A 13,895-nucleotide genomic window follows, 5' to 3' on the forward strand; every position below is an offset into this window, starting at 1 on the left:
ATGCTGGTGGTGAGGAGTGCACAGTGGCGTAGTTATGCAGGAAAGCGATTTGGCAGCTTCTAATAAAGTTCAACGTGGAGTTCTCTTGTGGCACAGTGGGTTAGGGATCCAGCATTGTCACTGCAATGGCCTGGGCCACTGCTGTGGCTTGGATTCAGTCCATGTCCTGGCAACTTCTGCATGCCGTGGGCACAGCCTCCCTCCCCGCAAAAGGTAAGCACATTATCTACCCCACGACTCAGCAATTCCACTCCTTTTTTTTTTTTTTTTTTCAATTTTCTTTTATAGGGCCACACCTGCGGCATATGGAGGTTCCCAGGCTAGGGGTCAAATTGGAGCTGCAGCTGCTAGCCTACACCACCGCCACAGCAATGGATCTGACCTGCATCTGTGCCCTGTGCTGCAGCTTGTGGCAATGCCAGATCCTTAACGCACTGGGCAAGGCCAGGGAGCGAACCCACATCCTCATGGATACTATGTCGGGTTCTTAACCCTCTGAGCCACAACCGGAACTCTAGCACGTTCACTCCTAATCCAAAGCTATCTGAGAAAAATGAGTACATACTGTACAAGAAGACTTGTATCAAAATTATGACAGCTTTACTCACAAAGCCTCCAAACTAAAAACAACTCAAATCTCCATCAACAGGTGATTAGATAACAAGTTGTGGCAATGTTCATACAAAGACAAGAACTACTGATGGTGCAGCATTTTTTTTTGTCTTTTTTGTCATTTTCTTGGGCCGCTCCCACAGCATATGGAGGTTCCCAGGCTAGGGGTCGAATCGGAGCTGTAGCCGCCGGCCTACACCACAGCCACAGCAACGCGGGATCTGAGCCGCGTCTGCAACCTACACCACAGCTAATGGCAATGGCCGGATGCTTAACCCACTGAGCGAGGCCAGGGATCGAACCTGAAACCTCATGGTTCCTTGTGGGATTTGTTAACCACTAAGCCACGACGGGAACTCCCCGATACTGCAGCAATTTGGATGCGTCTCAAAACCATGTTGAAAGAAAGCAACCAGACACAAGAGTATATCCTGTAGGATTCTATTTATACGAAGTTCAAGTAGAGGCAGAACTAATCCATGGGGATAGAGGTTAGAACAGTAATTACTGTGAGGTGGAAGCCACCAACTGGCAGAGGGCGTGACCTCCTGGGGGAGAGGGAACGATTCTGGTTTTGGTCCATGTTGTTTGCCACAGTATGCGGCGGCTTGATGTGCGCTCTCGGTTCCCAGACCTGGGATTGAACCCTGGCCACGATGGCAAAAGTGCCAAATCCTAACCACTCCCAGAAATATTCTTTATCTTAAGTGCTGGTTACATATACGTATGTACACCTTAATGAGTTTAAAAATTCATCAAACTGACACCTAAGCTATGTGCATTTCACTGGATGCTGATCATGCTGCAATTTAACAACTGGTTACCAAACGAAAGGGAGAACAAGTTCTGACTGGCGGGTGAACATGTTTTGCATAAACCAGGCAAGACCGAGAGAAAGAGAACGAGAGGCAAAGGCAGGGCCCTTCCAGACGCAGAAGCCACAGAAACACCCGGGGAGATGCAAAAGAAAAAACCGCCAACGCAGCCTGGGATGAGAAAGCTGGCGGCTCAGAGAGGTCAGGGAGGTGACTGCAGGTCACACAGCACATAGGGCATCATGCCAGAAGGGACAGGAGGGTCTAAGCATTGTCCCAGGGATTAAGTTAAGTCATGCTGACAAGTGCTTAGCCAGCACCTGGCGCCTCGCAGGGCTGGGCAAGTCCTCGGAGACAGAGGCTCAAGACTTATCCTCCAAGGACCTGCCCACCTCAGAGGGGTACTGGGCTGGCCACGGTCAATGCCAGATCAAAATCTTTGTTTGGGACTCTCTTTTTTTTAGTATCTTGAAAATGGTTCTCTCTGAAATTTCAGGACTGAAATTTGAGGGACAGAATGGCATACAGAGAAAGCTCCTATTAGGTGTAAGAAGGTGGGGGGCGGATTGAGAAACGGGTAAATGCTCCCGTTTGCTTGTTCCATTTCAGCGGTGGGCCTAGAGTGGAAGACATGGGAGTGGAAGTGACTTCTCTGAAAATACACTGTAGTCCGGTTTTGTATAATGTAAAAAAATAAATAAAAGGAAAAAAAAAAAGCATGGCTTTTCACTCTTCGGACCTGTATTTCATTCTAGAATTTGATGCTACAGGTGTACTCCCATGAGTGAGAAAAGACGTACAAGTAAGGGTGTCACTCAGCACTGCTCGCGAGCACAGAAGGGAAACAACCTAAATGGCCATCCTCGGGGGCTGGCTTCACCCGGTCCCTTCCCTCCTCGGACATCATGCAGCCTTTCCAAAGAATGAGGCAGCTCTTCCTTTATGAGCTGATACTGCAGCTCTGCCAAGACATGGTGCCAAATTCAGAGGGGGGGCAGGGAGTTCCCTTGTGGCATTGGGGGTTAAGGACCAGGTGTTGTCCATTTGATCCCTGGCCCAGGAACTGCCATATACCTCCTACGAGGCCAAAAAAAAAAAAAAAAGGGGTGGGGGCAGAATACAAATAAAGTATACAACACATACAGGACATGCAGAAAGGCACACACAGTATACATATAAATATACGCATATTGTAAATCCTGAAAATCTCTCTGGAGGATACACAAGAAACTAGTGACAGTAGTTACCTCTAGGAAATCCACAGAGGGACTTCTGTACGATGTCAATCAATCACGTATTCACATAAATTAATAAAACACGCAGGCACACTTGCCTCTGTCTAGAACCAAGAGGAAGAGGGACTGGTCTCTGCAGGTCGGGGGTGGGGAGACGGCGGAGGTGCCTGGAGCCAGCCTTCTGAGCTAGAGTGGAAGCCAGCAGCGGGCTGAGAACCTTGACTCCGCCCTTTCCTATAAGGGGACTCCTGCCACAGGCGGATGGCTGAGGAATTTCTTTTTAAACAGAAAGATGTGTGACCCCAGGGCCCAGAATGACCAGTGAAAGGAGGAGGTACAGGGGAACCCCAGAGCACAGAGGATGGAGTGAGGGCTCTGCGGCGGGTACATCCGGCTGGAAGCCCTGGGGTGCCCCTGAGGACCTAGGTGAGTGCAGCAAGCGACTCCATCTCTTTAGGCCTCTATCTCTTGGGGCAGAAAGAAGGAAATGAGGTAAGACCCCTCCCCCAACCCCGGCACACAGATGTGGACCAAGCATGCATCTGTTTACAGCTGCAGAAGCTGGCCCTGGGAGTACCTGCAACCGACACACACAGAAATGGCTGGCACATCCAGGCAGGGGAAGCAAACGCTCTCGTAAGCAGCACTGAGGTCAAGGTCTGAAACGCTGTCAGCAGCCCGGAAGCCTCTGCCTCTTCCTTCCTGATTCAATTCTCTCCCCGCTGCAGAGGTCAACACCTTCCTGACTGGTAACAATTTAATAATTTTAAATCAATAAGCAAGTCCTTTCAAGTTTTTGTTTTGTTTTGTTTTGTTTTGCTTTTTAGGGCCGAACCCACGGCATATGGAGGTTTCCAGGCTAGGGGTCCAATCGGAGCTGTAGCTGCCGGCCTACACCTCAGCCACAGCAATGCCAGATCCGAGTGGTGTCTACGAACTACACCACAGCTCACGGCAACGCTGGATCCTTAACCCACTGAGCGAGGCCAGGGATCAAACTCACAACCTCATGGTTCCTAGTCGGATTCGTTTCCGCTGCACTGCGATGAGAACTCCCAAGTTTTTTAATAAAAAGAACTTTTTACCACCCACAGCCCCCTGTAAATACTAGAATTCAGTTCTGCCTCTTTTTGGACTTTATAGAAATGGAATCACACCATACATATTATTATGTGTCCAGCATCATTTGCTTAACATGATGTTTGTAAGATTATCGGAGGCATATGGAGAGGTAGGAACCTCCCTGTAGATGGTTCATTTGCCTTGCTAAGTAGTGTAAATATCCACAACGTGGTTATTCATTCCACTGCTGGCTGTTTCCAATTGGAATGTTACTGACAATGCTGTTAGTGGCATTTCTGCATATCTGTCTGGATGAATGTCACTGCTGGGTCACCGGGCATGCCTAACTTCAATTTTACAAAATACTATTTTCCAAAAAGAGGCGGCTCAGGAGTCATCTACCAGCCTTTTTCTGTACACCACCACCATCTGGTGGCAGCTACAAGTATTGCAGGAAATAGAACCCAGGAAGGCCATTTAACCTGAACTGTTGGGGATCACCTACTTGAAATGGTTTTTTTTGTTTTTCAGGGTTTTTTTTTTTTTTGCCTTTTTGCCTTTTCTAGGGCTGATCCCACAGCATATGGAGGTTCCCAGGCTAGGGGTCGAATCGGAGCTGTAGACGCTGGCTTATGCCACAGCCACAGCAATGCCAGATCCAAGTCGAGTCTGCGACCTACACACAGCTCACAGCAACGCCAGGTCCTCAACCCACTGAGCAAGGCCAGGGACCAAACCCAAAACCTCATGGTTCCTAATCATATTCGTTAACCACTGCACCACGACGGGAACTCCTTGAACTGTTTTGGTAACAAAACTGCCAAGTACTTTGTGATATGTTATGAATTCAGTCTGTTTCTCATGAAAGCACAGAATTACCTCCTGGTTCTTTTTTTTTTTTTGGTCTTTTCTAGGGCTGCTTCCTGCGGCATATGGAGGTTCCCAGGCTAGGGGTCGAATCGGAACTGTAGCCACCGGCCTATGCCAGAGCCACAGCAACTCTGGATCTGAGATGCGACTGCAACATACACCACAGCTCACGGCAACGCCTGATCCTTAATCTAACTGAGTGAGGGCAGGGATTGAACCCGCAACCTCATGGTTCCTAGTTGGATTCGTTAACCATAGGGGTGGAATCAAGAGCTACAGCTGCCAGCTTACACCACAGCCACCACCACAGCCACGCGAGGTCTGAGCTGCGTCTACAACCTACAAAACCACAGCTCACGGCAATGTCAGATCCTTAACCCACTGAGCGAGGACAGGGATCGAACCTGCATCCTCATAGATACTAGTTGGGTTCATTATCGCTGAGCCACGATGGGAACTCCTCCCGATTCCCTTACCTCTCCCTAGAGTATCTAGAACAGTGCAGGTGTGCACACACAGCAGAAAGGAGGCCACAGAATCAACCACTGGGGATTCAGGCCAACATTCCTAAGTTAATGCCAGAGTATTCACTTGTGCCATGACCTCTGAATTCTTTCACTCACTCGAAAATTTACTGAGATCCTGGCTTTATATCTGGTTCCTGATAACCCACCCACTTCCCATCCCAAACAATGGCAGTTCTGGCCTGACCAGCGCCTGTCTGCCAGGGGTCCTTCCCCCTAATACCGCGCAGACACCCATTGCGAGGCCAGGGATCAACTTCCATACCTTTTCCTACCATTCAATGATGTTTTTCCAGAAGGCAAGACTCCCTGGAGCAGATGGGTGATTAAGACACCATCCCATTCCACCCCACCTCTCTGGGAGAGGAGCGCGCTGTTTATCTCAAAGGGGTCGGGCGAGCCAGGGGCCAGCTGCAGACACTTCATCTCATCTCATTCTCTTGGCAACTCCGTGAGGCAGATGCTGATCCTGCCCCACCTGAGCCTTGGTGGGAGAAGGGAAATCTCGCGCCCAGAGTTAAGTGGGGGAGTGAGAACTTGAAACCAGGGCTGCCCGACCTCAAAGCTCTTACCAAAGTCACTCTATTACTTTTTTTTTTTTTTTTTTTTTGCTGCACCCACAGCATGTGGAAGTTCCCAGACTAGGAATCAAACCCGCACCACAGCAGTGACAACGCTGGATCTTTAACAAGCTGTGCCACAAAGGAACTGCCACATTCACTCTATTCCTTGCCAACAAATCGACAGTGGTTTTGGTTCTGCCCCCAGGTCAAGGCCATGGGCAATCTAACCCAGCAGTTATTCCAGAAGCAACCCCACTCAGGGCTGCAGCACCAAGTCATGGCCAGTAGCCTGAGCCTTCCCTTCACCCCTAGTCTCTTCCCCAGACCGAAAGGCCCAAGCATTCCAGACATAACAAAGATAAGCCAGGCCCTCTGACCTCATGAAGATCAGAATCTCAGACCTGCCATCAGAGGTAAAAGATTCAAAGCTACAAAGCGCAGCACAGGATAAGCACCAACAGTGTTTTCCATTTATCACCACAGACCTTAACAGAAAAGCCAACGCCAGCAGCAACAAAACAGGCTTCTAAGCACCACTGGGCCCTGCCTTTTAAGTTGATGCACAATAAATAGAGGAGAAATTTAATCTGCAGAAGATCCCACGGAGGGATTCAGTGCTGAGAAAGCGGTTGCTCTTGGGATTGGGGACCTTGGGGAGGAGACAAAGAGAAGGAAAAAGTGGCTGTGAAAAGTAACACCCGTGATAAAGATACTAACAGTTCTAAAAAGTAACTTCCAGGAGACAGGGACATGCGCACAAGCTTCTGCTCCCCCACAGTCCTGCGAGGCTGGCAAGGCTCAGCTGAGCAAAGGAGGCTCAGAGAAGGGACAGGACTCACCCACAGGAACCTGCCACGAAGGGGAGAAGTGGGGACCGTGGACTCCTGGGCCAGGGGTTGGCCACCCACTCTGGGAAGCTGCCCAGGGGAGCAAGGCTCTGCCCTGACTCCGGCAAGGCTCCCAGCTCGGCGGGCCAGGATCTCAGAGCACGTCTGCCTTGGGAAAGCTGCTTCTGGATCCTCTAAAACCCTGTCTTTGGGTGACGGCTCTTTTTGCTGGTTTTCTCGAGTTAAAAGCTTGAGTTGGAGGAGCTCTATCCCTCCCAGGTAGAGGGTTAGCCACGGGCATCTGCAGGGGCCACTGTCAACCCTCAGATGCCAGAAGCTGTGGAGCAGAGGCCCACGAAGGGAGGGATGGAGGCCTTACGCTGGAGAATAGCTTTCCTTTTTTTTTTTTTTTAAGGGCCGCACCTGTGGCGAATGGAAACTACACGGGTCAGATCAGAGCTACAGCTGTGGCCAACACTATAGCCATGGCAACACCGGATCTGGATCCAAGCCACATGTGTGAACCATGCAGCAGCTTGCGGCAACACCAGATCCCTAACCCACTGAATGAGGCCAGGGATCGAACCCACATCCTCACAGAGACAATGCCGGGTTCTTGACCTGCTTAGCCACAACAGGAACTCCAAATGGTTTTTCTTTCTTTCTTTTTTTTTTTTTTTTTGGTCTTTTTGCCATTTTCTTGGGCCGCTCCCACGGCACATGGAGGTTCCCAGGCTAGGGGTCGAATCGGAGCTGTAGCCGCCAGCCTACACCACAGCCACAGCAGTGTGGGATCTGAGCTGCACCTGCAACCTACACGACAGCTCACGGCAACGCTGGATCCTTAACCCACTGAGCAAGGGCAGGGATTGAACCCGCAACCTCATGGTTCCTAGTCGGATCTGTTAACCACTGAGCCACGACAGGAACTCCTATTTCCTTTAATGTTTATTTATTTAGTCTGTACCCATGGCATACAGAAACTCCTGGGCCAGGGACTGAACCCAAGCCACAGCAGTGACCAACACCAGATCCTTAACCTGCTAGGCCACCAGAGAACTGGAGAATATTTTAAAGTAACCAGCCTTTCACGATATTCATTCAGCATGATAATTGTCCAGAGGGGCAGAGACATGAACTAGCACCACTCTTAAACCTGGGCAATTGGGCTCCTGCCCCAGCCCGGCTTTAGAGGGCCTCACTTTGGCCTCTCCACAGGCTGAAGAGTCCAGGGAGCCCACCCAAAGCCCATCCCCCTGCCCCCATCCCCTGCGCTCCAGGCCCTAAACCTGCCCCCATAATTGCATGACCTCTTTCCTGCATCCTGACTCCCTGGAGTGAACCCCACTGTTGGTGTGCACACCAAGTCCAATGACTGGCCCCTGGGCAAGTGTTTGTGGGGCTGTGAACATAGCTGGGATGTCCACGCATGTGTGCGAGGCCTGTTCCAAGAGGAGGAGTCCCAGATACCATAGGTTATAGGCAGAACTGGATGGTCTTTCAAGGTAAGAGTGGAGTTCCCGTCGTGGCTCAGCAGTGAATGAATCTGACTAGCATCCATGAGGATGACAGGTTCGATCCCTGGTCTTGCTCAGTGGGTTAAGGATTCGGTGTTTTGTTTTGTGTCTTTTTGCCATTTCTTGAGCCACTCCCGAGGCATATGGAGGTTCCCGGGCTAGGGGTCGAATTGGAGCTGTAGCTGCCAGCCTACGCCAGAGCCACAGCAATGCAGGATCTGAACCTCAACTGCGACCTACACCACAGCTCACGGCAACGCTGGAACCTTGACCCACTGAGCAAGGGCAGGGATCGAACCCGAAACCTCATGGTTCCTAGTCGGATTCGTTAACCACTGCGCCACAACAGGAACTCCTCGTTACTTGATTTACTTGATTCCATCGAGGCTTTCATTCTAATTTCTAGGTCACGGGAAATAAAGGGGATACAGGAATGAATGAACTAACACCATAAAGAAGCAACCAGAGAATTCCAAGGCTGTGACATTCTGCAGGGTTGGTCTGGATCCTTCCACAATTATTGGTGGAGGAAGAAACGTCAATTAGTGATGAAAAGAGACAGACGCTTAGGTATGTCGTTACCCCCTCCCAAAGAGCACAATACGGAAAGGCTGGGGGTGGGGGATAAAGAGCAGCGTTACAGTGGAGAAACCTGGCACAGCCTCCTTCAGCCAGGTGATCCGAGTTGCTATCGACAGGGATGTCGATAATACAACAAGCAGTGTCGGAGTTCCCATCACGGCTCGGCAGTTAACGAGCCCGACTAGTGTCCATGAGGATGCAGGTTCAATCCCTGACCTCGTTCAGTGGGTTAAGGATCCAGCACTGCCGTGAGCTGTGGTGTAGGCCGCAGATGCAGCTGGATCTGGCGTGGCTGTGGTGTAGGCCGGCAGCTGTAGCTCTGATTTGATTCCTAGCCTGAGAACTTCTATATGTCTCAGGTGCAGCCCTCAAAAGACAAAAAAAAAAAAAAAAAAAAAAAAAACAATTAAGTCATGTTGACAGCATACACCCTTGATATAAATGAAAAGGACCCTTTACCTCTGTGGTCGTTCTCCCCCCCCAAACCCACATCCCCGTCTAATCGTGAGAAAAACACCAGAAATCCCACTTGGGGGAAAAGCTACAAGATACCTGACCAGTGTTCCTGAAAACTGCCAAGGTCCTCTGAAATGGGGCAAAGTCTCAGAGAGTGGCTCAGCCCAGAGGAGCCGAAGGAGACATGACAACGACACGTACTATAGTGTCCTGGGCGGAATCTTGGATCAGTAAAAGGATATCAGGGAAAAAGTAAGGAAACGTGAATAACTTATGGCCTTGAGTAAATAATAATGGTTTATTAACTGTAACAAACCTATCTTAAACGAATGGAAGACGTGAACGATAAGGTAACCAACTGCGGGTGGCACACGTGCAAACTCTGCCCTATCTTTGCACTTCTTCTAAAATACAAAGTTTGCTTAAGGAGAGACAGAGAGAGGAGTTCTGGCTGTGGTGCAGAAGGATCAGTGGCATCTCTGGAGGACTAAAACGTGGGTTCAATCCCCAGCCTGGCACAATGAGATAAGGATTGGGTGCTACCACAGCTGCGGTGTACGTTGAAACTGTGGCTCAGATCCGATCCCTGGCCAGCGAACCCCATATGCCAAGAGGCGGCCAAAAAGAAAGAAAGAAAGAAAAAAAAAAAAGAGAGAGAGGTTGAGAGCTAAGGATCATAACAACCACGTTAAGTGCGTGGATCCTGGCGTGCATTCTGGTTTAAACAAAGCAAAAAAAATTGCATCCTTCCGGTAACTATAAAGAAATTTGCATGACTGGGTATTTGGTGATAATCTACGTTGATAAGATTCCTCTCACTATACAGAAAAATGTTTCTTCAAAGATACACGTGGGAGTTCCCTTCATGGCTCAGCGGTTAGCGAACCTGACTAGCAACCATGAGGACGCGGTTCAATCCCTGACCTCAATCAGTGGGTTGAGGATCCCACGTTGCAGGGAGCTGTGGTGTGGGTCACAGATATGGCTCGGATCCTGTGATGCTGGATGCTGTGGCCGGGAGCTATAGCTCTGATTCGACCCCTAGCCTGGAACCACCATATGCCCTAAAAAGACAACAACAACGAAACAAAGATACATGCTGAACAACGAACGTCTGTCCTCAGAATCAACAAACTCTTTCCTACCACCTAGCTCTGAGTCAGGAGCTGCCTCGAGCTCTTGGACCTCATTTGGTACCTCTCTCAGCTTCATTCACCACAGTCCCACCACATCAGCCTTTCCTTCTGCCTCCTCCCGCTTAAGGGTCTGGGCCCATGCTGTGCCTCTGCCGAGACCGCCTTCCCACGATGGCCAAAACAAAAGGAGTGTCTACCTCCCCTTGCTCCACCTCATCAGCCTGTTTATTTTCTTCAGAGCCTCAGCTTTTGTTCAAACACCTGTCTCCCTCTACCAGAGTGTAAATTCCTCGAGGGCAAAGACCTTTTCCCCAACCTGCTTGCCATCTTCCCAGCATTTAGAACAATACCTTAATCACACAGTACATGCCCCATAATACCTGTCCAGCGAATAGTTCGATAGGTCCTAGGCATAAGCCATTCCAAGTCACCTCTACTTCTCTGGATATTAAAACATGAAGATAAAGCTGTTTAAAAAGAGCACTCCACTCCCCCCTCCCGACCGCACCGGCCTTCAATCCATTTCCTCATTTATGCACACACCTGTAAGCAAGCAGCGCAGACAGGCACGCAGAATGAGTGCTTCGCAGCTGAGGGACTGCTTAAGATTCCTTTCTCCCAAACTCACTTCTAACTCACTGACCTCATTAAAGCCCATCAGGCATCTAGGAGTTGCACCCCATCCTTACCAATAGCAAACTCCACCAGGGTTTCATTCTCTTCCGACAGTGAATCGAGGAATAAATCCAGGACCTGCAGCTGCCGCAGATACTGGTAATTACTGGGGTCATAGGCGAAGTTAGCGAGGTTGGCCAGTACTTGCTCCTTGGCGTCTGCAGTGGAAAAGCAGCATTGGAACCAGGTCTGGGGCGGCGGCGGTGGCCGGACCCCTGCCCCCGCCCTGCTCCCCCCGCCGCCGCTCTCACCTTGGCTCTCTGTCTCCTGGAATTCCGTGACCAGCGCCTGAAGATATCCTAGCCGGCCGACGTGAGGGTCTACCTTCGGCTTCTGGGCCATGGTCGGGCGGCGGAGGGCCCCCGAGGGAACGGCAGGTGTGTGGAAGGTGAGGCCGGAAAGCGGGGCGAGAATCTTACCCGGGTCTCCACCGGCCCGGGGAGGGGAGGACTGGGGCGGGAAACGGGCTCCTCTCCTGGCTTTAGGCTCTGCGGTAATTTGCAGCTGAAACTGGGGTGTGGGAAATGGGATGGGGATTCAGGACTCCGTAAGAGTTAGGAGTGGAAAATCTAAGGACGGGCGCAGGAGACAAGCACACAACCGCCCGCTGTGGAAGAGAGGAGCAGGAGCAGCGCCCGGCAGAGCTCGGTTTTCTTCCAGGTTCCGGATTTCCGGGAGAAGCCGCGCCTAGTCCCGCCCCTGGGCGGAAGGGGCGGGTCGAAGGGGGCGAGGGGCGGGGCCCTCGCAGAGCTTAGAGGGCTTGCGCGGAACGCTTGCTGCTTCTCAGCTCCAGATGAGGGCGATCCGCCTGGCTGGCGATCCGCCTGGCCGGCGATCCTGGAAGGTTGTGGAAGCACTGAGGAGCGCGGCCAGAGCCTTTAAGAGCTTAGAGGTGGCGGGGGTGTAGGGACACCCACGGGAGAACTGTCGAGGCAGAAGCACTTCCAGATACTTCTGCACTTGAGGGGGGCGCAGCCCAGCCTTCTGGAGCAAGGGACGCTCCTCTGGAACTCGGGTGTCTGTCCTCTGCAACTCTGGCTCCCAGTGTCCTCCATGTAGGTCCTTTAACACTACCTTGTGGCCGGCTTTTCCTGGCACCCTCTGCTTCCCAAACTCGTGCTAAGTCTGCCACCTCTGGCCAGAAACCTCAGGAACTGGGTAATGTCCTAAGGCATTTTGTCAGCCAAGTGGACGGGGAGCACCAGGGGCAGCACCATCAGGCCCTAGAAGGAGCCTCAGTGCACCGCTCTGGCGGCTTTCTGGGTTGTGGAGCCAGACAGACCTCACAGGCGCAGAGGACAGAGCACCAGGGAGGAAGGTGGCTTCTCGCACTCTAGTCATGCTTGAAAATGGGTGGATAAAAGAGGCTTGGGCTGTGCGCTATTTTGTTTTGCTTTTAAGAAAAAATTTCTTTTTGCGTTTATTTGCTTTTTTTTAATTTTAGGGCCGCACCCGAGGCATATGGAGTTTCCCAGGCTAGGGGTCCAATCAGGGCTACAGCTGCCAGCCTACACCACAGCCCCAGCAAAGCAGGATCTGAGCTGCATCTGCAACCTACACCACAGCTCTCTGCAACGCCAGATCCTTAACCCACTGAGCAAGGGCAGGGATGGAACCTGAAACCTCATAGTTCCTAGTTGGATTCATTTCTGCTGCGCCATGAGGGGAACTCCCAAGCTGGCTTTTTTTTTTTTTTTTTTGGATGGAACCTGCACCACAGCAGCAACCCAAGCCATGACAACACTGGGTCATTAACTAGCTGAGCCACTAGGGAACTCTTCTGTGAGCTTCCTGAGGGCAAGGGCCATGGGCCTTTGGCCCTGGGCCTGGCATGAGGGCAGAGTGGCTGCCATACTCCAGCCTGCCACAGCCCCACTGGGAGCCCCTCTGTGGTCTCAGGTCCTTGTGATAAGCCCCTGCCCTATGCACACACCCCAGGCCAAGAGTTTTGACCGTAGTCTGGATGCTTGGGCCCCCGCTCCTTCTTGAAGGGTGGTGGTCCCAGGCCCCTCAGCTTGTGAAGGGAGCTGATGCGGCCCAGAGAAGTGCATGTTAGCCCAGGGCGGCCAAGGGGGCTTCTCTGCTTCTGGCTGGACAGAGGAGTAAAGGCCTGGGAACAGTGGGCTTCACCCTATGCAGGTTAGGAACGGCTCTGCCCACTCTCTAAAAGAATCCCAGATCAGCTAAGAGTGAATTCTGGAATCAGATAGAAACTTCCACCATCACTTGTCCCCTCCTAAGGCTTCAGGGGCCCTCATCTTTGGGGAAGAATTCTTAGTCCTTGGTTTTGTGCTGAGGGCAGCGATCTGGTCTTACTCCTCTCAGCCCAGTTCCTGACACACAGTAGATGCTCAATAATATTTGTGGGAGGAATTCTGCCCAGAGATTATTGCCACTCTTGCCCAGCGGGCAGAGAAGGTGGAAGTTTCCTATGCTAAATATTTACTGATCTCTTTTTTCTTTGAAACAAGTTTTCAAGAAATGGGCCTAACGGGACGCAAGTTTCAAAGCCTTGCAGCTACTAGCACCGGAAGCATTCATCTACCAGTCCCAGCGCGCTCTCTTTCCATTGAGATGGAGAGGAGACAGGACCTGGTGAAATGTGTCCAGCGGTGCATTCTCCCTTCAGTGCTCAAGCTGTGGACAGTGACCATGTACAGGACAGGGATGGGAACAGGGACACCATGGGTCTTCAGGGTCAGACCTTTCAAACTGGAAGAGACTTTAGCTTTTCAAGGCCCAGGGATGGTGAACAATTTGCCCAAAGTCACACAGCAAATTGTGGCAGAGTCAAACTTGAATTCCACGCTCTATCCCAGCCCAGAGCCCTTTGCTTCATTTCTATACTACTGCCTTTGGCCAGAAGGGGGCACTCATGGGTCCTGGAGAAGGATGTTCCCAAGGACATTTACTTGTGCCAGCTGGAGCGCGCAGGAGGAAGGCAGGAGTTGGGTCACAGAAGAAAATCGATTCTCCTGATAAGGTTTTCTTGTTGGAGCCTGGGTGCACTTGAATCAACAA

General features: G+C 51.2%; 1 protein-coding gene across 14 annotated transcripts in view; it reads right to left on the reverse strand.

Moving 5' to 3' along the window:
• ARMC7 (armadillo repeat containing 7) overlaps positions 1–11,606 on the reverse strand; it is a 29,198-nt gene extending 17,592 nt beyond the window's left edge. For 8 of the 14 annotated variants that reach the window (XM_021066079.1, XM_021066078.1, XM_021066076.1 and 5 more), the window contains exons 1-3: positions 11,126–11,606; positions 10,889–11,032; positions 3,240–3,408 (exon numbers count right to left, since the gene is read on the reverse strand). In XM_021066079.1, coding sequence (XP_020921738.1) covers positions 3,240–3,408; positions 10,889–11,032; positions 11,126–11,216 — 404 coding nt within the window. In that variant the 5' untranslated portion in view covers positions 11,217–11,606. 14 annotated transcript variants of the gene reach the window in all.

The sequence above is a fragment of the Sus scrofa genome, chromosome 12 (assembly GCF_000003025.6).
Source record: "Sus scrofa isolate TJ Tabasco breed Duroc chromosome 12, Sscrofa11.1, whole genome shotgun sequence".
Lineage (NCBI taxonomy): Eukaryota > Metazoa > Chordata > Mammalia > Artiodactyla > Suidae > Sus > Sus scrofa.